Below are 25,368 nucleotides of genomic sequence, written 5' to 3'. Positions count from 1 at the left end.
TTTCCTCTATGGGACAAAGGAGCTCACCTAAGTGGTCTCTAAATGCATTCATGGTCTAAAAATCTCTGATGATAGGGAGCAGGCAGAGAGTACAGCACGGAGGGCACTTTCCCTGAACAAGGCTGCCAGGGATGAATCCCTGGCACCCCAGATAATTCCCCGAGAAATGCCAGGAGTGATCCCTGAGTGCAGAGAGCCAAGAGTACTACCAAGTGTGGCCCCCAAACCAAAAACAAACCACCACCACCAACAAAAAGCCTAGTTTTGGGACGGGGGGGGAGGGGGGATGCTGGGACCCGTGGTGGTGGAGGATGGGCACTGGTGGAGGGATGGGTACTTGATCATTGTATGACTGAAACCCAAGCACAAAAATTTGTAAGTCTATAACTGTACCTCATGGTGTTTCACTAATAAAAAATTTTTTTTAAAAAGCCTAGTTATGTAACATACGGAAACTTCCAGAATCTTATCAAGTTGTACCAAATCCAGTATCAATAAACTTATTAACTGGCCCTGAATGTCTCCAATTTCTCCATCTGGAGCCAAATCTTACACAAGAAGTCACCCCAACTTTGTTGCTCTGTAAGTGGTGTCCAAATCAAGGTCAAACTTCAAAAATCACTTTTGGCCCGCTAACCTGAGTATGTGACAGTCAGGGGCTGTGTTTTTCGACTTGTATGGCCAGAGTTCACAGCAAAAACCAGATGAGAAAAGGCAGAGTGCATCTGGCAGCAGGAAAATTCAATAACAAAACTGACAAGAGAAAAAGAAAAAGCACTTAATTTTGTCCATTTTCATTGGGGACAGGGGTCGGAGGTTCATGACAAAGCCCGTACTTTCAACGTTGAAATGTTTCTGAAAACACAAAACTAAATCCTGTCCAACACCCGGTCTGGCACTTCATTCTCACACCTGAGACTGGGGTGCTGCATGGGCCCCAGGATGACACAGCCAATCCAGCAGGGTAAGGGGGCTGCATTCCTGCCCCTGGCAGAGCTCAGGGGGCCATGTGGTGTTGGGTCAGATTCAGGACACACAGCTCAGCCACACCCCCAGCCGAAACCCACACCCTCAGCCCCATCAGTGTTCCTTTATGTTGGCTTGCAGGTTTTTGATCAGAGCCACATCCAGCAAATGTCAGGGCTTACTCCTGGCTCTGCACTCAGGAATCATTACTGGTGGGTTCAGGGGACCACATGGGGTGCTGGGGATGGAACCCGAGTGGGCCACGTGCAAGGCAAAAAACCTCCCTACTCTCTTATCTCTCTGGCTCCAATGTTCCTTTTTTTTTTTCTTTTGGGTCACACCCGGCATTGCACAGAGATACTCCTGACTCATGCACTCAGGAATTACTCCTAGCGGTGCTTGGGGACCATAATGGGATGCTGGGAATTGAACCTGGGTTAGCTGTGTGCAAGGCACACAGTTAACCTACCCTCTGTGCTATCGCTCCAGCCCCTCCAATGTTCCTTTACGTTTGGTTTTAAAATTCTAGTTTGGATTTCCCCGAGCCTCCTGAGCACTTCTGGGGAGCCCTCGCCCCCGGAAAGAAAGCCAGCCACTGGGTGGTTTCCCCATATGCACCAGCCTCACCTCCATCAGACCTTCCCTCGCAGGACTGGAGGTTCGCAGCGTCTCTTCCACGGGCCACCAACGCTCCTTGATGTAAACAGCCACCACTGGAGACAGAGCAGAGAGAAAATGGGGGTCCTCTGAGCTTGATGCTGGTGGGGGAGGGGACCACAGAGCGGGGGGTTGGGGAGGTCTCCAACACTCAACTGCCTGAGAACCTTCTCCATGTGCCCATGACCCAAGCGCTCTCTATTCCCACCAAACCCACCCTCGCAGCCACCAAAGCATAACCAAGGAGGGTTTGAAAACTGACCAGGAGTGGCTGGAGCCACAGGACAGCGGGGAGGGCCTTGCACGTGGCCAACCCAGGTTCCATGCCTGGCGCTGCACCTGGTCCCCAGGCCCACCAAGAGCCATCCCTGAGCAGAGGCAGGAGAAAGTCCTGAGCACCATTGGGTGCTGAACTATCTCTGGGTTTCACCAACCCTGAGTCTGCTCCACAGTCAAGTCACTAGCCTGCAGGGCTTGAGCCAGCCCCCCTGAGTTACAGAGACCCCAAAACAAGGAAGCCCACAAACCAGCACGACTCGAACCCTGCAGAGCACCGGGCTGCCTGCTTGCTGTAGCTGGAGCTGCACGGATGCGCCTCCTCATCGTGGGTCTCCTCAGCCACAGCCTCAGTGCTCCACCAGCCCTCCTCGGGGACTGAACTCCACGTGTGCAAAACCAGGACCTCCAAGTCCCTCCCCCAGGCAGCCACAAACGGCTCCGCACCTGTCTTTGTGTCCCGAGGGGTCACCAGGACCAGCACTGTGTCTTGAGGTTGGTCCCGGTGCAGCGGGCAGAAGCGTACGGACGCCACCTCTGGATGAACCTAGAAGAAAGAAAAATGGCACTTGGTGATTTCATGACGGTCCAGGTCATGGCAGTTGCCAAAGGGTACAAGGACCTGGCAGTCACTGCAAGGGCAGCGGGACACAGCAGTTACCTGGAGAGCATACTGGCAAGTTAGGATGGACACGGAAGAGAATGATCTCAGCGTGGCATAGAAAGAAGCCTGGCAGGGGAAGGGCAGATGCCAAACGCAGGAGCACTGGGCTTCAGGAGCAAACTTGCCACTGGAGTGGAGGTAGGCAGGGGAGGGCACACCACAACTAAGGTGGGGGAAAAGTGCCCATCCAGAGGCACGCTGGGGGGGCAGGAGGGAAACTCGGGATTCTGCTGGAGGGAAGCAGACACTGAGGAAGCCGCTGGTGAAACATCATTTGCCTGACATTCAATATAACTTTGCAACGTGTAGTGATTCAATGGGCTGGAGCGATAGCACAGCAGGTAGGGCGTCTGCCTTGCACGCAGCCAACTTGGCCAACCTGAGTTCAATTCCTCCGTCCCTCTCGGAGAGCCCGGCAAGCTACCGAGAGTATCTCACCCGCACGGCAAAGCCTGGTAAGCTATGCGTGATGTATTTGATATGCCAAACACGGTAACAAGTGTCACAATGGAGATGTTACTGGGCTCACTCGAGCAAATCGATGAACAATGGGAGGACAGTGACAGTGATTCAATAAATCCCATTTTAAAAAAGATGTAAATCTAGAGCTGGAGTTAAGAGTACTGGAAGGGGAGGAGGCATGGCGCTTGCCTCACACATCGCTCGCCCCAGTTTGGTCCCCAGCAGTGCCTGCACAAGCACCAACAGGTGTGGCCAAATCAGAAAAAAATAGGAAATGAGCCAATAGTGAATAAAATGTCGGGAGACAGACAGCTGCCCCTTACCACCACCCCAGGAAACATCTGCTCCTCCGTGCATGCCCTGTGCCAGCATTGATAACCCCTGGGTAGTAAGAGCCTTTGGGGTCCCCCATTTCCGTCTATGTCTATCCCCCTAACTCTGGCATAACTCCCATGGGAGATTCCTACAAAACCCAGGACCATGCCCCTGCACGAAGCCACGCCTCTCGTGGGGGGCATGCCACGCCCAAGGCCACGCCCACCAGTTATGCCACGCCCATGGCCACGCCCACCAGCCAGCCGTGCTGCTTTTCCCAGGACACTGCAGGAAATGGCCTGGTGAACCGCAGTGTCTCCATCCAGCCTCCAAGGGTGCCTGAAGGCTGCTGGGGGAGGGGAGAACCGATCAGGGGGGTCTCCAACACTCAACTGCCTGAGAACCTTCTCCGTGTGCCTGTTATGTCCTGGGAAGGGAGTTTCGCTCGCACATTGACCAGACCGGACGCGAGAATACAAACACAAGGCACCCTTTTTTGCTAGCTCGAGCTAGGGTCTGAGTCTCATGCAACGCAGTGGAGTCTTGACAAGGACCCCGATTCCTCCGAATTCTGAGCAGCTTGGATAGGGTTTGGTTACATAACAGCATTTTTCCAGGAACTGACAATATGTTTCCAATTCTTGTTCCCAGTCCTGTCCCATGACTCGTCTTCATTGGCCGCCTCCACCTGGCTGGGCGCCACTGTCCACCCTCTGTTCTGACAGGCTGTTGCCAAGAGTCTATCTGTCCAGGATGATATTGTTTTCTGAGAAGTCAGGACTTTCTGATATGGGAAAGCGAAACTTAGGCCTGCTGAGTTTCGGTCTTAAAGTCTATAGAGCTTGTCATGGCTCCACTTTAGCCTCACATGTCCATGACCCGAGCACTCTCTATGCCCATCAACGCTGCCCTCCCAGCCACCAAAGCAGTAAGTCGACCTGCTCCACAACCAAGGAGGGCTTGAAAACCGGCCAGGAGTAGCTGGAGCCACAGGACAGCGGGGAGGGCGCTTGCCTTGCCCACAGCCAACCCAGGTTCCATGCCTGGGACCGCACATGGTCCCTGAGCCCCACCAGAAGTCATCCCTGAGCAGAGGCAGGAGGAAGCCCTGAGCACCACTGGGTGTGGCCCCCAAATCTCCTCAAAAGAGAAAAGTAAAGGAAAACCTTCCAGGGAAAGTAAAAGGTAAAGGTAAAGGCCCTCCCGTTGTTCGTCGATTTGCTCGAGCGGGCCCAGTAACGTTGTTGTTACTGTGTTTGGCATATCGAATACATCACGGGGAGCTTGCCAGGCTCTGCTGTGCGGGCGAGATACTCTCGGTAGCTTGCCAGGCTCTCCGAGAGGGGCGGAGGAATCGAACTCAGGTTGGCCATGTTGGCTGCGTGCAAGGCAAAGGCCCTACCGCTGTGCTATCGACCAGGGAAGGTTAAAAAAAAAAAAAACAGAAAAATGAGAAAAGCATCCAAAATGTCTGAAGCCTCATATGCAACACTGCCCAAAAGGAAGTTGGACTTGAATGTAAAATAATAACAGTGTATATTTTTATGTTCCCTTTTCATGGGGGACAGAAAGGTATGCCCTTGAAAAGAAAAACCAAATGAACAATGCCACAAGCTTCAACTCTCATCAAGGACCTGAAGTCAGACTTTGTCCTACAGGGGACCAAGAATAAAATCCCAGTACAGCAAGGCCCCTGAGCACTGCTGGGAGTGACCTCCCAAATAATTAAAAATTTAATCACTTAATTAAAACACCCGATCTGCCCTGCCCCATACACAGGTAAGTGATGCATGCATGAGAACACACACATACATCAGGTAGCCCTGACAATATCATTAAAAACCAGGTGCTAGTGGAGTTCATGTCCAATTCAATCAGCTAATCAGTAGCTGAATAAATAGCAGTACTCCTACATTTAAAAAAAAAAAACAGGTACTGGGGGCTAGAGCAATAGCACAGCGGGAAGGGCGTTTGCCTTGCACACAGCCAAGCTGGGTTCGATTCCCAGCATCCCATATGGTCCCCTGAGCACCACCAGGAGAATTCCTGAGTGCAAAACCAGGAGTAATCACCTGAGCATCACCGGGTGTGACCAAAAAAAAAAAAAAGTGTCTAAAGCATTGGGTCTGGGCCTTGCCATACATCAGCAGGTGGGGTAATGGCCTTGCTCCATCCCCATTACCCCATATGGAGCCCTGAGCACAGGCGGGTGTGACTTGAAAACAAAAATAAATAAATAGATAAATAAATAAAAATAAATAAATAAATAAATGTGTCTGACGTGGAAAGAAGCTTATAATAGCTAACACAGTACTCAGAGCACGAACTGAATGTGAAAGACAAATGTGCAGGGCTGAGCTATCGGACAGAAGCACATGGGTGCTAAGCACAGGAAACTGGGCGATTTGTTCTCTCCCCTTGGCTCAAGTGCACAAGTACCCTCCAAGGAGCACGCACCACTCCAGATCCAGAAAATCGGTCCCCAGGATGGCACCTGAAATGGGAACCACTTCAGGACCAGGATGTGGCTCCAAGGCCTGGAGCACATGCTGTGGAACATGGGAGCCCTGGGCTGACCCTTGCCACCATAGGGGCCTCCGAGCTCCGAGGAGGAGTCCCCTCACCACAGAGGGTGGCCCCCAAACAGATGGGAACAATTTCAAGACTGGAAAGAGTCCACTATGAAATGACTTCTAGGAACCGGGCTGAGGTGAGGCTCGATTCTCAAGTCACCTCCTTGTCTTGTTTAGCTACTGTTCTTTTGGGAGCAGCATGTAGGGTCACACCAGGAGGTGCTCAGGGATTCCTGGGGGTGCACAAGGGACCGTATAAGCGGTCTGGAACAATCCGGGCTCCGCTGCAAACAAGGCAAGTGCCTTCATGTCTGCAGCAGGCGCTAGACCCTTGTCTTGTGCTCTGGAGGAGAAAACAAGGGCTCTGGGTCCGAAGAGGAAAGTCGCATTTGCTAAAAGCAAGAAGAATGCTCAGAGCAAGAGTGCTCACACATTCAATTCTTTCAGCAAAACATCACTGTCTATCTTACAAATGGTGACAATGGTAGGAAACCAAATGACTATGCATGGAGTTTTATTTTGTTTTTACGATGGGGAAGAAAGCAAATAAAATTTTCACCATTTTTATTCCATTAAAAATTTAATTTTAGAGTTTGGAGTGATAATACAGTGGGTAGGGCATTTTGCCTTGCATATGGCCGACCTGGGTTCAATCCTCAGCATCCCATATCATCCCCACCACCGCCAGAAGGGATTTCTAAGTGCAGAGCCAGAAATAACCCCTGAGCATTGCTAGGTGTGACCCAAAATGCCAAAAAATTGAAAAAGAAATAAATAAAAAACTGAACCTTAAGGGCCGGAGTACAGCAGGTACGATGCTTAACTCGCATGCAGCCAATCTGGGTTTGATCCCCAGTATCCATTATGGTCCCCCAAGCACTGCCAGGAGTAATCCCTGAGCACAGAGCCAGGAGTCACTCCTGAGCATCACCAGCTGTGGTCCAAAACTTTTTTATCAAAAAATACTTAATTGTAGTGATGGACTTACTTTATTATGGATCTGTGGATAATGCTAACATTATTCTACAAGCATACTACTCACTACTCAGTTTCTTTAATAATTTGCTCGATTTGCTCGAGCGGGCCCAGTAACGTCTCCATTGGAGACTTCGTTGTTACTGTGTCTGGCATATCGAATACGTCACGGGGAGCTTGCCAGGCTTTGCCGTGCGGGCAAGATACTCTCGGTAGCTTGCTGGGCTCTCCGAGAGGGGCGGAGGAATCGAACTCGGGTCGGCCATGTTGGCTGCGTGCAAGGCAAACGCCCTACCGCTGTGCTATCGCTCTTTAATAATGGAAGCCATAAATAAATGTGGCAGATGACAGAAAACTGCTGGCCAAAGTCCTTCAGGGCTACCTCTTGCACTGCTTTCACAGACCTGCTCCCATTCCTGAGCATGTTCCCTTTCCTCCAACCCACCTTCTCCCTTGCCATCCAGCCCCTCTGCTCCCAAAAAGCCTTGCCCGAGCACTCGATTGCATTTCAGGCTTATCCGCCACTAGGTGACGCTGAAAGCACGCAAGTACAGCCTCCTCCTTCAGCAGGTCAAAGGCGTAGACTTAAATATCCCTGGGAAAACCTGGTTCCTCTAGGAATTGACAAGGATCTAGCACCGCCAAATTATCAAGGAGACCACACCATAGAAACCAGAAGCCACTGCTCTAATTAACAATGGAGGCACAGGGAAATAAAATTTTTCCTCCACCCTGAGGTCTGCCAGCAAGCTACAATGTCAGAGGTAAAAGGAAGGAAGGAAATTGTTCTCTTTCGACATATATTAATATTTGAGGCTTCACAACTAAAGGAAAGATTTTTTCTAGTCAGAAACACCGATGATAAAATTTCATTTATACATGAGGCACAGTCACAGATAAACAAAAACACAGTAAACAGAACAATCACACCATTATTAGTAACAGAAGCTGTAATGATGTGGTCTGTCTCAAAACAGGTTCTTATAGGAACTATGTTATGGCTCCAGGGTTACAGAAATGACAGAGAGTAAAATCACAGATCAGGGCTGTGATGGTCGCTGGTATAACCTCACTCCAGTTCACACAACTCTGGTGGCCCAAATCACAGAGACCAAAGGTTAATTGCCCCCCTCCTTCCTCAAGGAGTCAGACCTGGTCCCTCCAGGCTTGAGCCATGGGCTCGCCTTAAATCTCATCTGCTATTCCCCTGCGGCCACCCAAATCTCCAAGATGAGAGAGAAGACCAGAGAGGTACAGACACCTGCTACAGCTCACACAGCCTGGCTATGAGCTCCGTACCAGCTGTTGCTGTGGCAGACTTGGACGAACATGCCAGGCTCTGGGGCCTCACACCCCAATTCAGGATCCCTTCTGCTTCTCAGGTATTCCTCCCACACTCAACTTGGGAAGGGAATGGTACTCACTTCATTTTACTTTGGAGGGGCCACGGATCGAATCCAGGGCTTCCCACATGCACCACCAAATGCTCTGCTGCTGGCCCACCTCCCCGGCCGGCCTCTAGGTTTGATGTAACTGCTAAGGACTCTTTCAGGAACATTCTACCAGTGGGGGTTCTGAGCACACTGTCCCTACTGTGCCCATCTTGGCCTGTGGATTATTTTTTTTTTGGAGCCATACCTGGGTTACTCTTGGCTCTGCACTCAGGAATTACTCCTAATGGGGCTCAGGAGACCATATGAGGTGCCAGGATTGTACCCAGTTGGCCATGTGCAAGTCAAATGCCCTAACTGCTATACTGCTCAATCCTAGGCATGTGGATTATTTGGAGACAAATACCAAAGATGCAGCCTGAGCAGCAAGAACACTGCCCACTGCAGTGTCCTGTAGGCAAAATAAACCCAGTGGCCAACAGTCCCCTGTCCTGAGCACCAGCGACAGGGAATTTAGGGCCATAAAAGTGCAAGAAACAGACATTTTTACCTTTTTGCTAATCGAAAAGCCCAAACTTCTCAAGATTTACTTTTTTTTTTAAGTGAAAAATTGGAGGTCGGTTCCCCGACCCCAAAGAAGTAATCCCTGAGCACCCTCAGGTGTGGCCCATAAACAACCAAATAAGCAAATACAAAATCAATACAAAATCAGAGGTGTAGGGAGGAGAGAGAGTTCAGAGGTAAAGGCGCTGGCCTCCCACAAGGCTGCAGCCAAAATAGGGATTTTCCAATCCCGATACCACCTCTGGCCCCTGAACACACAGCCAAATGTTCCATCAGGTGTGTTCGCCCACACACACACAAAAAAAAAAACGGGGGGTGGGGGAACCTTGCAAGGGTCTGGGAAGGCGGTGCTACTGGACCCTGAAGTGCCAGGGCTTATCCAGGTCACCTCAGCAGTGCTTGAGGCCTCTGGGGTCACAGCAATGCTCCAGGGCTATGGGGTGTTGGGAATCAAGCCTCAGTCAGATGCCTGCAAGGCACGTGCCCTAACCCCAGTACTAACTACCCTGTATAAAATCTCTGAGGGCAGCCAGGGGGTAGCCCCCATGGCTCTTCCCCTGGCTGCCCAGGTTCTGGGGGGCCCGGGGGCCACTGGCCCAGTTGGGGCGGCCCAGGCCCTGGGGCAGATGGTGGACAAAACAAGGGCCAAGCCAGTTAATTGATCAGATGCTATTTATTCCATTCTCATCCCAGTTCACTTCTGTCTCTCTCTCTCCTTCTCTCCCAACAACTTCCCCCCTGGTCTAGAACCCCTTTCTCCTTCTGGCTCTGGCTCTGGATCCCCCAGCCCACTCTTACCACCTCATTAAATCCCCAAAACCTGAGGGTTTGGGGCTTACACATAGGTGTGGTCACAATCAATAGGGGTAAAGTTCTTTCTCTCAGGGGATGCTGCTTTTAGGACAGATTCTCTTTCAGCAGGAGGACCCACCCAAGAGCGGAATCCCATGGGGGTGTTTCTCCTGTCCTTGTCCAACAAACACATAAGCATTCATAATATTAATCATTTTGTATGGACCCAGGAAGAGATGCATTAAGCTTATAGAATTGCTCTCCTGGGGTCATCTCGATCTCAGACTACAGTGCTCAGGCCAGATTAGTCTTTCTTATCCCTAGCAGGGTTCTAGTATCGTCATTACTTTTAGATCATGACAGCATCTGTACATGATCAAGCTCTTAACTCTTAGTTAAGAACTATGGCACTTTGACCTGGCCCATTTTGATGTCAGGGTAGCTCAGAGCTTGCCCTGGGTCCCTTTAGTCCCTCGTCGGGACTTTGCTTTTGGAGTGCTGGGAACTGAGGGCAACTGAGACTTAAGTTGAGAAAGCAGATGCCCAGGCATGAATAATATTCGAAGCCAATTAAATTCTAAGTTACAAAAGCATAATATTAAGTGTCTTCTTGTGTCTACACAAAAGGACATTGCCTTAAAGTAAACTATTCAAAAGACATAAGGAGAGGAGAAAGGCAATATTAACTTAAGATACAAGTTCAGTGTCTGAGAAAGATCTGACCTTACAAATGAACAGAAACTGACTAGGGGAATAAGCTGATTAACTGGTTGGGGAAGAGAGCATAGAGAGGTGGTTACAGATAAACAAAAGAATGGGAGTGACTCAGGAGCACTTTGATGGGTGTGACCTGATAAACCTAAGCTCCTTGTGGCAAGGGAGAAAGGACAAAGCAATGTCATCCTACACTACCCCACTGGAACAACCCTGAATCTTGTTCCCTCCTCAATTCTCTTTCATCTAAGAAAGACCTGGGAATCATCCTCAATGTTCAAGGACAGATCCATGGATCATGTAGATGTGGAGGTCTATACACAATGGGAATACTACACAGCTGTAAAGAAGGATGAAATCATGCAAGGCAAGGCAATATGAATGGAATTGGAAGATATGTTAAATGAAGTCAGCCAGAAGAAGGATAAACACAGGATAATATCACTTTCATGTGGAATCTAGAATAATTGGATGAGGAAATGCAATATTTTAAAGGAGGAATGCCCAGATCAATCTTGGACCCCTGGGTACAGTGGAGAAAAGAAAAGCAAGAGTGGAAAGGACAGGGAGAAGCGACAGATTAGAAGCTTTAAAGGGATTAAAGGTACAAAGGTGGTGATATGGAATGACGGAGCCCAATATCCAAACCACAGAGTCAACAACACTAAAATCAGAGAGACCCAAACTTCAACAACCAAACTTAGAAAGGTGCCTGTTGAGAGGGCAGGCTGGGGGTAGGGTGGGGGGAGATACGGGAAGGGACCTGGGGACAATGGTGGAGGGAAGTTGACACTGGTGGTGGGATGGGCGCTGAATACTGTATCTCTAACACGTAACTATGAATAACTTTGAAAGTCATGATGCTTTAATTTTAAAAGAAAGTGCTGGTCTCCTGGGAATATATCCCAGAGAGGCAAAAAGGCATAGTCGAAGTGACATCTCCAATTGTTTGTTTATTGCAGCACTCTTTACAATAGCCAGAATCTGGAAAAAACCTGAGTGCCCGAGAACAGATGACTGGTTAAAGAAACTTTGGTACATTTACACAATGGAGTACTATGTAGCTGTTAGAAAAGATGAAGTCATGAAATTTACATACAAGTGGAGTACCATGGAAAGTAGCATGTTAAGCGAAATGAGTCAGAAAGAGCGGGATAGACACAGAAAGATTGCATTCATCTGGGGAACATAAAGCAACATAAAGGGAGACTAACACCCAGGAATGGCTGAGATTAGTACCAGGAATTTTGCTCCATGACTTGAAGGCCAGCCACACGTGCTGGGTGAAAAGGAAGCTCAGATAGAGAAGAGAGCACCAAATAAAGGGTGTTGTGAGGACCCTCCCAGGAGGGGAGAAGCATGCTAAAAGTAGTCTATAGACAAAACATGATTGCCACTCAATGCCTCTCTTGCAAAACACAGTACCCAAAAGAAGAGAGAGAGAACAAGGGGGAATACCCTGCCACAGAGGCAGGGTGGGACAGGGGGAGGGGGGGTAGAGGGGGGGATGCTGGGACCCGTGGTGGTGGAGGATGGGCACTGGTGGAGGGATGGGTACTTGATCACTGTATAACTGAAACCCAAGCACAAAAATTTGTAAGTCTATAACTGTACCTCATGGTGTTTCACTAATAAAAAAAAAAAATTTTAAATAAATAAAATAAAGTGCTGGGGCTGGAGAGATAGCACAGCGGGTAGGGCGTTTACCTTGCACACGGCCGACCCGGGTTCGATTCCCAGCAACCCATATGGTCCCCTGAGCACTGCCAGGAGTGATTCCTGAGTGCAGAGCTAGGAGTAACCTCTGTGCATTGCCAGGTGTGACCCAAAAAGCAAAATAAAAAAAAAAAACGAAACAAAGAAAGTGCTGGTTGAAAAAAATAAATAAATCTTGCAAGTGGCTTATGGAATTAGAAAGAGAAGGACATGAAAAGCAAGCTGCTTGGTTCACTTCTCCAGTCCTCCAAACCTGCGACATTCCATCTGAGGTTCCCTCTCCTGCTTCCCTTGTCCCCCAACAACCAGCTTATGGGGCTACCAAGGAACCGGGAAGGGAGAAAGAGAGAAAGGTTTGTCTCCCCTCTGCTCACCTGGTCCACATCCCACTCACCTGCTCCCCGGTGGGGAGAGACACTGCCTCCTCGGGGGGCCGGGCACCCTCCCTGAGAGCCTCCAGGTAAGCCAGGGCTGATTCTCGAAATGCTTCAGGATCATCCTCCAGAATATCCACCGGGTACCCACCTGTGAGGGAAATGGAAGCAGGAGGTGAGCACTTTGAGCCGAGCCCTTTCAGCTCAGGTTTCCAGCTTTCCTTCTGAAGTAACCAAGACTCAAAAGCTCAATACAAAAAAACACAACACAAAAACTTAACACAAAACTCAACAAGAGGGGCTGGAGAGATAGCACAGCAGGTAGGGTGTTTGCCTTGCACGCGGCTGACCTGGGTTCGATTCCCAGTATCCCATATGGTCCCCTGACCACCGCCAGGAGTAACTCCTCAGTGCAGAGCCAGGAGTAACCCCTGTGCATCGCCAAATGTGACCCAAAAAGAAAAAAAAAACTCAACAAGAGGGGCTAGAGTGACAGTATAACAGGGAGGGTGCTTGCCTTGCACATGGCCAAACCGTGTTCAATCTTTGGCATCCCATAGGGTCCCCTGAGCATTGCAAGGAGTAGATTCCTGAGGGCAGGGCCAGGAGTAATCCCTGAGCATCACCGGATATGACCCTAAAAGCACATATCAAATAAAATAAGCAGAACCACTGGAACTTTGTTCTGGGCCTGTAAAGTTGACAGGCAGGGGTAGGGGTTGGGGTAAGGAAGGAGTATGGGGACAGTGGTAGAGAGAAGCTGACACTGGTGGAGTGACTGGTGTAGCAGTACATGTCTAAAACGTAACTATCAATAGCTTTGTAAATCACGGTCACGGTCACAGTCCTCCCACTGTTCATCGATTTGCTCGAGCGGGCCCAGTAACATTGTGAGACTTGTTACTGTGTTTGGCATATTGAATACATCACGGGTAGCTTGCCAGGCTTTTCCATGCGGGCGAGATACTCTAGGTAGCTTGCCGGGCTCTCCGAAAGGGGTGGAGGAATCGAACTCAGGTTGGCCATGTTGGCTGCGTGCAAGGCAAACACCCTACCCACTGTGCTATCGCTCCAGTCCAGCTTTGTAAATCACAGTTCTTTAATAACAATAATTAAAACACACACAACCATGTGCAAAGCTATGCTATCACTGGAGTAGGGGGCACCCACACAATTACTTTTGACTTCAAGTGTGATCACATCGTACTACTGAGGTGGGGTTTCCCAGGGGTGTTCAAAGGACCCTAAGATGCCAGGGATAAACTCAGAGACTCTACCCATTAGGTCGGATCCCAGGCCTTATTTTATTGTGTTTGTGTCAAGGTTATTGCTAGGCTGGAGACACGGGAAAGCAGGGAAAGCCCTTGCCTTGCATGGACCGACCCCACACAGAGTTCCCTGAGCACTTCCAGGAGTAATCCCTGAGCCCAGATCAGAGACAGAAGTAAGCCCCTGATAACTGCAAGGTGTGACCCCAAAAAGCCAAAAAAAAATTTTACTTTTTTGCTTTTTGGGCCACACCAGCAATGCTCAGAGGTCACTCCTAGCTCTGCACTCAGGAATTACTCCTGGTGGTGGCCAGGGGACCCTATGGGATGTCGGGGATCGAACTTAGGTTGCCGATGTGCAAGGCAAACACCCTCCCTGCTGTCCTATCACCCCGGCCCCTGCTCTATTTTTAGGATGCCCGCTGATCAGCCCTGTGGAAATATCCAGGTTGTGGTCTTCATGTATGTTCAAGTCCCTATCAACTTAAACATCCAGGCTTGTGATCTTCATGTACGTTCAAGACCCTGTCAACTTAAACAGAGATGTGGTATAGAATAAATGGCCAGTCTGTGAGACCCCTCATGGCTGCCCAGGGGACCCTAAAGCTTGGCAAGTCCATCCCTGTGTTTGCCTGTGTCCTGTTCATTTGTGTCTGAGCAGCCTTCCTAGCCTACAGAACCTGTTCGGCAGGACCTAGCGGCAAGGGAATCCAATGCCATTGCCCTTTCTCCCCAGGGCCTCCCAGAGAAACAGGGGGGCAGAGGGGTCAGGGCAGCCAATATCTGAAAGGGGGGCCTGCAGGGCACTCAGAGCTGCAGGCTGGGGATGCCACATGCCTCTCAGTAATCTGAGCACAGTTTTAAGAGCAACAGATCAAATCCAGCCTTTGGTTACGCCACTTATTTCATGAGGGACCCCCTGACCCGAACAGCATGGGGCAGGTGAAAAACAAACGGTAGGGCCAGAGGGAGACAATAAGGGAGGGTAAGGTGTTTTAACTTGCACACAGCCTGGTTTGACCCCCGGCACCCGATGTGATCCCCCGAGGTGCTCCAGAAGTGATCCCTGAGTGCAGAGCCAGGGGTCAGCCCTGAGTACTACCAGATGTAGCCCAATCTTCCCCCACCTCCCAAGACAGCCCTTAGAGAAGTGTCTGGGGATACACTGGGCTGGACCATCTATTCCACTCAGATGACAAACGGGCAAATAATTTGGGGATGGAGGAGCATGGAGGAAGGGGGCCCCAGATTACAGAGCCAGGAACATAAGGAAAAGCAAACACATTCTTGGGTAAATTTGTTGGTTTTCAAAGAGTGTCTGACTGCCAATATATTCTTAGCAGAGACGCTAGCGGGGGAGAGGCAGAAGAGACTGTCAGATACTCCCTGCGGATGAGCCACAGGGACCCAGAGCAGAGCGAGGTTGGCGGGTCCCCGTCCCCAGTGCGTCTCAGCCTTCCTGAGACTAAGTCACTCACCCCAAATGGGGTGTGTGCCACCCAGAGAGCTTCCCGCCGTTACTGCCCTTAGCACGGGGGTCTCTGAGTGGAACATACAGCGCTGCCCATGGAAAATGCTTCCCACCCCACCCAAGGGTGGTAGGAGGGGCTGAAAGAGACTCAAAGCGATGTTTACATCTCCAGACAAATGTGAAGCCGTGTCCATGAGTGTGTGTGTGTATGTGTGCAGTAATTTTACAAGCTTTGTGGGAAGCTCAGCCCTTCCCTGGCCCTGGACTCAGGTCTCACCCCTCTCACGTGGCCCTGCCCCCACCCCTGCCCTCCCACATGTCCCCAGCGCCCCACCCTCCCACATGGCCCCAAGCCCCTGCCACATGGCCCTGAGCCCCATCTCCCTTGTGGTCCCATTTCTCCGACCTTTACTGGGAAGCAATAAGGCACATGATCAGAACACAAAGTCACGCTTTGTAAAACCCTGAGTCAGCCTCAAGTCCCTAAGAAGGCACTGGGGTGGGTCCAGGACTTCAGATTCTACATGGAAGCCTGAAACCCAAGCCTAATTAGGTCACACAAGTCGAGAGAGAAGGGTTCCCAACACCAGGAGCCTGTTTGATGCATTAGTCACAGAGTCACTTTCTCTGAACCCAGAAACTGTGGCTGTGGCTAAATCTTACAAGGTCACTAGCGATGTCCCACCCTGCCACCCCCTCCTACCCACCCACATCCATCAGCCTCCTCCACTGCCCACCATGTGAGCTCTACTGACGAGGGCAGAACGGTTTCCACCCACTGTGAGCAACTGTTTACAAGAGGCGAGTTGTTCACAGTCCAGCGGGTTCTGATCACCAGGACCAAGTTCCAAATCTAGCCAGTGCCCAGTGCTGAAGTGTGGTATAGTGGAATTCATGGGAGAATGGAGGGAGACACTTGGGCAGGCCGTCCACCCAGACCAGGACGCACTTAGAGAAAAGGCAGCTTCCCTGAGCTGGAGACGGATGGCGGAGGCTACCTTTAATAGAGCCGCTGCTCTCGATCTGTTACACTGCTAGCCAGCCAGGCTCACTTAGGCTCCAGAAAAAGAATCAAAGTTAATCATCCACCTTCTGCAGACAAAGTCTCTGGGCCACCAGCTGGGAGAAACGGTGGTAGAGAAGAGTGATGAAATGCTCTGTGGGGGATGCATTGCAACACCCGTTACACCTGTACTTGGCACTTCCCCGTGATTCAATGTGTCATGTGGGAGGCCCAAAACCATGGAGCAAGAATGTCCTGATTTCAAAGGTGAGAGCAGAAGTTCACATTTGGGAAATTTGACTGGTGTGGGGATGACAACCCAGACGTTGAGATTCCCCGCGGGCCTTCATCAGCTCACCTTCTTACTTGATGTCCTCATCTCTGTCCAGGACAGGGGTCAGGTGGGTCACGGAGACACAAAGCAGGGTTGAAAATCTAAGTCTGGACAACAGTCCAGTAAACATGTGTGCTTTTGTATTTATTTTAACTTGTTCCTCTTATCGTTCGTCAGTAGTGGACAATGGACCGGTTTCACCTCCAGCTACTGTGATGAATAAGGATGGAAACACTCTCCCAGGGCCCGACAGACAGCACAAGGGTTGAGACACTTGCCATGCACACAGGCAACCTGGACTCAATTCCATCAGGTTCCCCAGAGCACCATTAGGAGTAGCCCCAGGACTCCAATGGGTGTGCTCCCCCCAAAAATGTTTCTCCCAGCCTGGTTTCTACTTCTTTGGGGGCATATTGCAGAATTTGCACTGCTTGACCATAGGACAATTCTAATTTTTCTTAAGGGCTGGAGAGTAAGCTTTGCAAGCAGAAACCCTGGGTTCAATCCCCAGGACAATGCGGTCCTTCCAGCATCAAGCCAGAAATAGCCTGAGCAAGGCTGCGTGTGGCCCCCAAACTAAAGGTGCATATTGGGGCAAACTAAAGGTGCATATTGGGGGTGGAGTGGGCAGAGGAGAGAACCTTCATTCATGTGCAGAGGTTTGACACCTATTGCCACAATCTCTGATAACCTATAGCAAGCTCATCTGAATACTACAGGAATTCTGGAAAGAAGTATAACCAGACCCAAATAAAACATAACAGAACTCAGATGCAAGAGACCAATAGCACCCAATTAGTGAAGTGGGTAATTGGGCTGCAAGCATTCTCGGGCACCAGAGAAAGGTTTTAAAGGAGATTAGGGGGTTGGAGCTATAGCACAGCGGGCAGGGCGTTTGCCTTGCACACAGCCGACCCGAGTTTGATTCCCAGCATCACATATGGTCTCCCGAGCACCGCCAGGAGTAATTTCTGAGTGCATGAGCCAGGAGTAAACCCTGTGCACCGCCAGGTGTGACCCAAAAAGAAAAAAGAAAAAAAACTTAAAGGAGATTAGTAGCTTTTATTGGGGGTGGTATGGGCCACACTTGGTAGTGCTCGGGGATCACTCCTGGTGGGGCTTGGGGACCTGAAGGTTGCTTCGGAATCAAACTCGGGTCGGATGCCTACAAGGTAAGCACCCTACCCACTTTACTATCTCCGCTGCCTATAAAATATATTCATTTCTTACCAGGGAAACGGGCTAGAGCAATAGCACAGCGATAGGGCGTTTGCCTTGCATGTGGCCAGCCTGGCCAACCCGGGTTCGATTCCTTCGTCCCTCTCAGAGAGCCCGGCAAGCTACCAAGAGTATCTCGCCTGCATGGCAAAGCCTGGCAAGCTACCTGTGACATATTCAATATGCCAAACACAGTAACAACAAGTCTCACAATCGAGATATTACTGGGCCCACTTGAGCACATCAATGAACAATGGGAGGACAGTGTAGTGAAACCAGGGAAATAAATGCAAATACAAATGGCATGGAGAAAGTAGCCTGCATGGATGATGAACCACGTGTAGCCAAAAGTCCAGAAACAATCTGAGCTTGGTGGAGAGAAAGGGGCACTCATTCACAGCTGGCCAGACTGCTATGAGTCTGGCTCAGGCTCTCGGGAAAAAGTCTGGAGACTTCTCAAGCTTTTAAGATGAGGGCTTCCATATATTCAACCTCACAATGCTACTCCAGGGCATCGCCTTCAAGAACACAAAAACTTTCACCCAAAAAGATCTCCACGCATGTATGTTCAACACAGCATGATTTTTAAGAGCCGAGAGATATGCAAACAACTGAAAGTAGGTGAGTGGACAAAGAAATGATGGTCTGAGGTCGGAGTGATAGTCCAGCAGGGAGGGTGTAGCCGAACTATGGTTTGATCCCCAGCATCCCATATAGACCCCTGAGCACTGCCAGAAGTAATTCCTGAGTGCAGAGCCAGGAGTAATTCCTGAGCATTGCCAGGTGTGACCCAAAGAACCACGGGGGGGAAAAAAAACACCAGAAATGACAGTCTATTTACACAACAGACTATTAAGGGGGGTCATTTCTGCAAGTCAAGAAAAGCAACGGTCTAGGAGTTTGATCCCCACCCACAGCCTACCCTAAGCCTACAATCAAGATGGGTCCCCATCTTCAGCCTTAGGGTGGTTCCTAGTGCCCCCTGAAATGTGAAGATCAAAGAACCCTGAATGTAAACTTCGGTGCTGGGATCACGCTCAAAGAGAACACAGACCTGCAAGATTGGGGTGCAGAGAGAGGGAGAAGGCAGCATGCCCCCATTCCAGATGGCCTTAGGGCTCAGTCTCCACCCACAGAGTATGCTGATTTCTGTCCCTGGAAAAGACATAATGGAACAGGCACAGCGAAAGGCTCAGGGCTTCCCAAGCACAGCTGTTAGGATCCCCTGAGCATCCATCCAAGAAAGCCCCCCTTCTTGGGGTGGGGATGGACAGCCTCCCCTGGCACTACTCTGGGATTACCCCTTGCTCTGTGCTCAGACTTCACTGCCAGCAGTGCTTGGAGAACAATACGGAATGCCAGGGATCAAACCCAGCGGTGTGGAGGGGAGGTTCCCAACATGCAGTGCTCCCTCAGGACCTGCTATTGTCACTTCACTAGAGCCCAACCGCTCTTCCTGCCCCCACCAACCCTAACTCTGTACCTGCTCTGACCCAGGGATGAATTTCTATGTTCTCCAACAACAGGAATCCCACCCCGTCACCCTCTACACACATACCTTTTGATGTAGGCAAGTAGACAGGGAAGGCCCAGCCATGGCAATGGAATTCCTAGGATGTAATAAAACCACCCAGCCTTAAGGCCATCAGGACCCACCTTGTGAGCACAGAAACTAAGTCAGCCTGGTAAGATTTTCACCTGTTGCCAGTAACAGCCCCCTCCACCCCCAGAGAGAAAGGCTGGACCCCTCCTCCTAAAGAAGGTCCAGCAGGAAAAGGTCAAGAAAGGTATTTCAAAGAGGACCATTGCTGCTTCCCAACTCTGCCCCCTTGGCAACTGCCCTAGCAAGGGACTCTTACCTAACTCAAAAGCCCTAGGTGGGGAACCTTGGGGGAAATCCTATAAAAGCCCTCTTGAACAAAGGAAGGGAGCACATATGCTGCCTGCGCCCATGAGGAGCCCACATCTCCCCTCCAGAGACAGTACTTTCAGATCCACCTAAATGCTGGGATGTATATGCGGGCTCTCTCCATCTCTGGAGAAGCTCATGTTCTCCTGGAGCAGATAAACTCTCTCTTTCCCCTCCTTCCCCTTCCTAAAAACCTCTAAAAAAAAAAGTGCTCTTTTGCTAGTCTTTCCCGATGTTCATGTTTTACAGAACCGTGGTTTGGCATATTGAATCCAGGCTTTTCCGTGCGGGCGATGCTCTCAGTAGCTTGCCGGGCTCTCCGAGAGGGACAGAGGAATAGAACCCAGTTCGGCCGGGCTGGCTACGTGCAAGGCAAACGCCCTACCACTGTGCTATCACTCCAGCCCAGCACAGCGGCAGGGCGTTTGCCTTGCACGCAGCCAACATGGCCAACCCGAGTTCGATTCCTTCGCCCCTCTCGGAGAGCCCGGCAAGCTACCGAGAGTATCTCGCCCGCACGGCAGAGCCTGGCAAGCTCCCCGTGACGTATTCGATATGCCAAACACAGTAACAACAAAGTCTCCAATGGAGACGTTACTGGGCCCGCTCGAGCAAATCGATGAACAACGGGAGGGCCTTACTTCACTGCTCATCTACTCCAGAAATTCCTTTCTATGAGAAAGACAAAGTACCTGGAAACCCTGGGTAAGGTCAAGGGCTGACTTTCCAGGCTTTTATCAGTCCTAACCTTCCCAGCCATTCCCCAGGTGGCAGAGGCGGATGGAGAGAAAGTGACTGTCTCTCCCTCTCTGCCCCACATTAATTCACCCGTGGGTGCCCACCAGCTTCACTTTGACTTTCATGCAGGCCCTAGAGCTGGAGACCCCAGCTTTATTCTGGGCATTGAAGCCAGGTGGGGGGGGGGGGCCTCGATCCAGTGCACCTCGAGCACAGAGGTGGCACAGCTAAATATCCAAACCACAGTCAGTCACACCTTTTAGAACCACTGTGAAGCCATTTTGGAAAGCCAGATTCCATTTTGTGCCTCAGGGTCATGTAGCAAAATTTCTAGTAGCAAAAATATGCCAGACCCCAAATGCATGGACATAAATCCAGACATGTTACCACAGATAACAAGGACATTCAAGGAAATGTAACAAAAAGGACATTCAAGGAAATGTAACAAAATATATTAACCATTAAAGGAAGTGTGGGCTGGAGCGATAGCACAGCGGTAGGGCGTTCGCCTTACAAGCGGTCCAACATGGCCGACCCGAGTTCGATTCCTCTGCCCCTCTCGGAGAGCCCGGCAAGCTGCTGAGAGTATTCGATATGCCAGACACAGTAACAACAAGGTCTCCAATGGAGACGTTACTGGGCCCGCTCGAGCAAATCGACGATCAACGGGAGGGCCTTTACCTTTACCTTTTATTAAAGGAAGTGTAACAAAATGTGTTTACTGCTCTGTTCATTTCCCTAGCTCAAGGGTGAAAATGCACCTGGCAGCAGGTGACACCCAAACCTGAATCCGAATCCAAATACAGGCATAGGGAGGGCATAAAGCTTAAGATGATGGGAGGGTGTTCCAACTCTCCTTGGCTTGCCCACCGGAGTCTGTAGAGCTCGGAGTTCTAAGCCCAGGGAGGGGTCCCAGCTTGCAAACCCTCAGCGCTGAGTTCCTTGAAAGAGTGTTTTGGTGTGTGAACAGAACCTTGATATAGGACACACAGATGAATCTCAGACCTGAGCAACTTGCAGCAGAGATGGCCCTGGACTTTGCAAAAGGCCTTCTCCACTGAGCTGCTCCAGATGGGGCTCTAAGAGCCCCTACAGGTGCAATTTTCTAGAAGCCAGCAAGAAGCACCAGGTATAAGTTCACAGTGATGGCAAATGCCAAGTCTCGCAGGACAGGGGAGGAGTGGGCCATCCTTCCCTTCGCCCCACGGGATGCCAAGATGATGTCATATCCGCCCACGGTCTACTTAAGCTCCCATGTGGCCATGATCCAGAGACACACAGATGAATCTTAGACCTGAGCAACCTGCTGCAGTGATTTCTCCAGACCCTAATTATTAATAAGAATTCCTTGAGCGCACAGTCACAAGAGTGACCGCACGAGATTATATCTATCAAGGAATACAAAACACATTGTCTAGCATTGCATTTTCGGCAGGTATGAGGGGTCAGAGAACTGATCTTGAAATATCAAAGTATTTTGATATTTGATTTCTCTAAAGTAGAGAAAAAAATACTTTGCAAATTGTCTACCACACAGGCAGGGGGAGGTATGGAATGGGAGGGGGCGTGATCTGGGAATTTTGGTGGTGGAAGGGATGGGTGTTTGACCGTGTGATCAAAGTTCAAACATAAGATACTTGTTATTGTACCTCACGGTTAATTAATTAAACATTTTTTTAAATTTAAAATAAATTTAAAATAAAATAAAATACAAATAAAACCTTGAAATATCTCCTATTTCTGTGTGCCCTGAATGCAGGTTTGTAGCCACCTTACCACAATAAAAGCAAGAGATCCAAACCATGAAGAACAAATTTCAAAAGGTGTTCAAGAGGCCTGATGGGAGTTTGGGGGGTAGCGGGGGTTGTCAGGGAAGCTGGGTACACTGGGGGGGGGGAAGTTGTCACTGGTAGTGGACTGGTGCTGGAACATTACTGTATGCCTAAAACTCAACTATGAATAACTACAACTCACAGTGACTTAATAAAATAGTAATTTTAAGTTTTAATTTTGTTTTTTTTTTTTTAGGGCCACATATAGCAGTGCACCTAACTCCTGGTGGTGTTTGGGGAACCCTATAAGATGCCCAAGCAAGTGCCTTCCCTGATGTTCTATCTTACAAGCCTTAAAATGGCCTTTTTTTAGTCTAAGAGAAGGACCACATGGAGGGTGCGGGAACCACAGATCCCGGAGGAAAAAAAAAAAAAAAACAGGTTCCAAAAAGAGCCGAGATCACCGGCAAGTTCCAGATGGAGTAGGTGCCGCATCCCGCCTCCCCCAGATGGAACCCCGGTGACCAGAAGCCTCTACAAACATAGCTCGAGTATGCGGGAACGAGGACTTTTTCTCAAAACCGCGCGGCCGCATATGCGGCCGCGCGACATCTCTCTATATACAAAGTGATCAATGAGAGTAAACCACCCAATCTTTCTCCCTGAAAATCAGAGTTAAGTTTGGAGCATGGCCACAGCCCCAGAAACACAAGGACTTAATGCAGAACCCAGCAGCTTAGAGCAGAAAAGTGAATGGACGATGCGTTAACCCAGGCCATCATTTCTGCCCAGAGGGGAAAGGGTGTTGCCCCATTCGCCCTCTCTTCTCTGGAAAGAAGGATGGCGGCCGCATGGGAGCCTTGTGGACAGCAGGTATGAGCCGGGGGTGAGGGGGCGACTAAAACCTCACGAGAAGGGGGGCATTCTGGTCCGTCCTTCACGCCCTACCGAGGTCACCAGTTGTCCCCCACAAGCGGCTCCCCAGCACGGCCACAGTCCCAGAAGCACAAGGACTTAATGCAGAACCCAGCAGCTTGGAGCAGAAAAGTGAAAGGACTATGCATTAATCCAGGCCATCAAGTCTGCCGGAGGGGAAAGGGTGTTGCCCCATTCGCCCTCTCTTCTCTGGAAAGAAGGATGGCGGCTGCATGGGAGCCTTGTGGACAGCAGGTATGAGCCGGGGATGTGGGGGCGACTAAAACCTCATGGGAAGGGGGGCGTTCCAGTCCGTCCTTCACGCCCTACCGAGGTCACCAGTTGCCCCCCACGAGCGGCTCTCCAGCACGGCCACAGCCCCAGAAGCACAAGGACTTAATGCAGAACCCAGCAGCTTGGAGCAGAAAAGTGAAAGGACTATGCGTTAATCCAGGCAATCATTTCTGCCCAGAGGGGAAAGGGTGTTGCTCCCTTCCGCCCTCCTCCCTCTGGAAAGAAAGATGGCGGCCACATGGGAGCCTTGTGGACAGCAGGTATGGGCCGGGGTTGTGGGGGCGACTAGAACCTCATGGGAAGGGGGGCGTTCCGGTCCGTCCTTCACGCCCTACCAAGGTCACCAGTCGCCCCCCACGAGCGGCTCTCCAGCACAGCCACGGCCCCAGAAGCACAAGGACTTAATGCAGAACCCAGCAGCTTGGAGCAGAAAAGTGAACGGACTATGCGTTGATCCAGGCCATCAAGTCTGCCGGAGGGGAAAGGGTGTTGCCCCATTCGCCCTCTCCTCTCTGGAAAGAAAGATGGCGGCCACATGGGAGCCTTGTGGACAGCAGGTACGAGCCGGGGGTGTGGGGGCAACTAAAACCTCATGGGAAGGGGGGCGTTCTGGTCCGTCCTTCACGCCCTACCGAGGTCACCAGTTGCCCCCCACAAGCGGCTCTCCAGCACAGCCCCAGAAGCACAAGGACTTAATGCAGAACCCAGCAGCTTGGAGCAGAAAAGTGAAAGGACTATGCGTTAATCCAGGCAATCATTTCTGCCCAGAGGGGAAAAGGTGTTGCTCCCTTCCGCCCTCCTCCCTCTGGAAAGAAAGATGGCGGCCACATGGGAGCCTTGTGGACAGCAGGTATGGGCCGGGGTTGTGGGGGCGACTAGAACCTCATGGGAAGGGGGGCGTTCCGGTCCGTCCTTCACGCCCTACCAAGGTCACCAGTCGCCCCCCACGAGCGGCTCTCCAGCACAGCCACGGCCCCAGAAGCACAAGGACTTAATGCAGAACCCAGCAGCTTGGAGCAGAAAAGTGAACGGACTATGCGTTGATCCAGGCCATCAAGTCTGCCGGAGGGGAAAGGGTGTTGCCCCATTCGCCCTCTCCTCTCTGGAAAGAAAGATGGCGGCCACATGGGAGCCTTGTGGACAGCAGGTACGAGCCGGGGGTGTGGGGGCAACTAAAACCTCATGGGAAGGGGGGCGTTCTGGTCCGTCCTTCACGCCCTACCGAGGTCACCAGTTGCCCCCCACAAGCGGCTCTCCAGCACAGCCCCAGAAGCACAAGGACTTAATGCAGAACCCAGCAGCTTGGAGCAGAAAAGTGAAAGGACTATGCGTTAATCCAGGCAATCATTTCTGCCCAGAGGGGAAAGGGTGTTGCTCCCTTCCGCCCTCCTCCCTCTGGAAAGAAAGATGGCGGCCACATGGGAGCCTTGTGGACAGCAGGTATGAGCCGGGGGAGTGGGGGCGACTAAAACTTCATGGGTCGGGGGGCGTTCCGGTCCGTCCTTCACGCCCTACCGAGGTCACCAGTCGCCCCCCACGAGCGGCTCTCCAGCACGGCCATGGCCCCAGAAGCACAAGGACTTAATGCAGAACCCAGCAGCTTGGAGCAGAAAAGTGAACGGACTATGCGTTGATCCAGGCCATCAAGTCTGCCGGAGGGGAAAGGGTGTTGCCCCATTCGCCCTCTCCTCTCTGGAAAGAAAGATGGCGGCCACATGGGAGCCTTGTGGACAGCAGGTACGAGCCGGGGGTGTGGGGGCAACTAAAACCTCATGGGAAGGGGGGCGTTCTGGTCCGTCCTTCACGCCCTACCGAGGTCACCAGTTGCCCCCCACAAGCGGCTCTCCAGCACAGCCCCAGAAGCACAAGGACTTAATGCAGAACCCAGCAGCTTGGAGCAGAAAAGTGAAAGGACTATGCGTTAATCCAGGCAATCATTTCTGCCCAGAGGGGAAAAGGTGTTGCTCCCTTCCGCCCTCCTCCCTCTGGAAAGAAAGATGGCGGCCA

The 25,368-nt window shown here is 50.8% G+C and overlaps 1 protein-coding gene across 1 annotated transcript in view; it reads right to left on the bottom strand.

Annotated features, from left to right (window-relative positions):
• The window catches only part of LOC130033099 (protein FAM169B-like), a 42,372-nt gene that overhangs the window by 13,176 nt on the left and 3,828 nt on the right, over positions 1 to 25,368 (bottom strand). Inside the window, exons 2-4 of the mRNA XM_056124800.1 lie at positions 12,460 to 12,590; positions 2,347 to 2,446; positions 1,594 to 1,679 (exon numbers count right to left, since the gene is read on the bottom strand). Coding sequence (XP_055980775.1) covers positions 1,594 to 1,679; positions 2,347 to 2,446; positions 12,460 to 12,590 — 317 coding nt within the window. The remainder of the gene's footprint in view (positions 1 to 1,593; positions 1,680 to 2,346; positions 2,447 to 12,459; positions 12,591 to 25,368) is intronic.

The sequence above is a fragment of the Sorex fumeus genome, unplaced genomic scaffold (assembly GCF_029834395.1).
Source record: "Sorex fumeus unplaced genomic scaffold, SorFum_2.1 ptg000051l, whole genome shotgun sequence".
Lineage (NCBI taxonomy): Eukaryota > Metazoa > Chordata > Mammalia > Eulipotyphla > Soricidae > Sorex > Sorex fumeus.
Note: the sequence above shows the minus strand (reverse complement) of the source record. Positions and strands in the feature narration are given on the sequence as shown.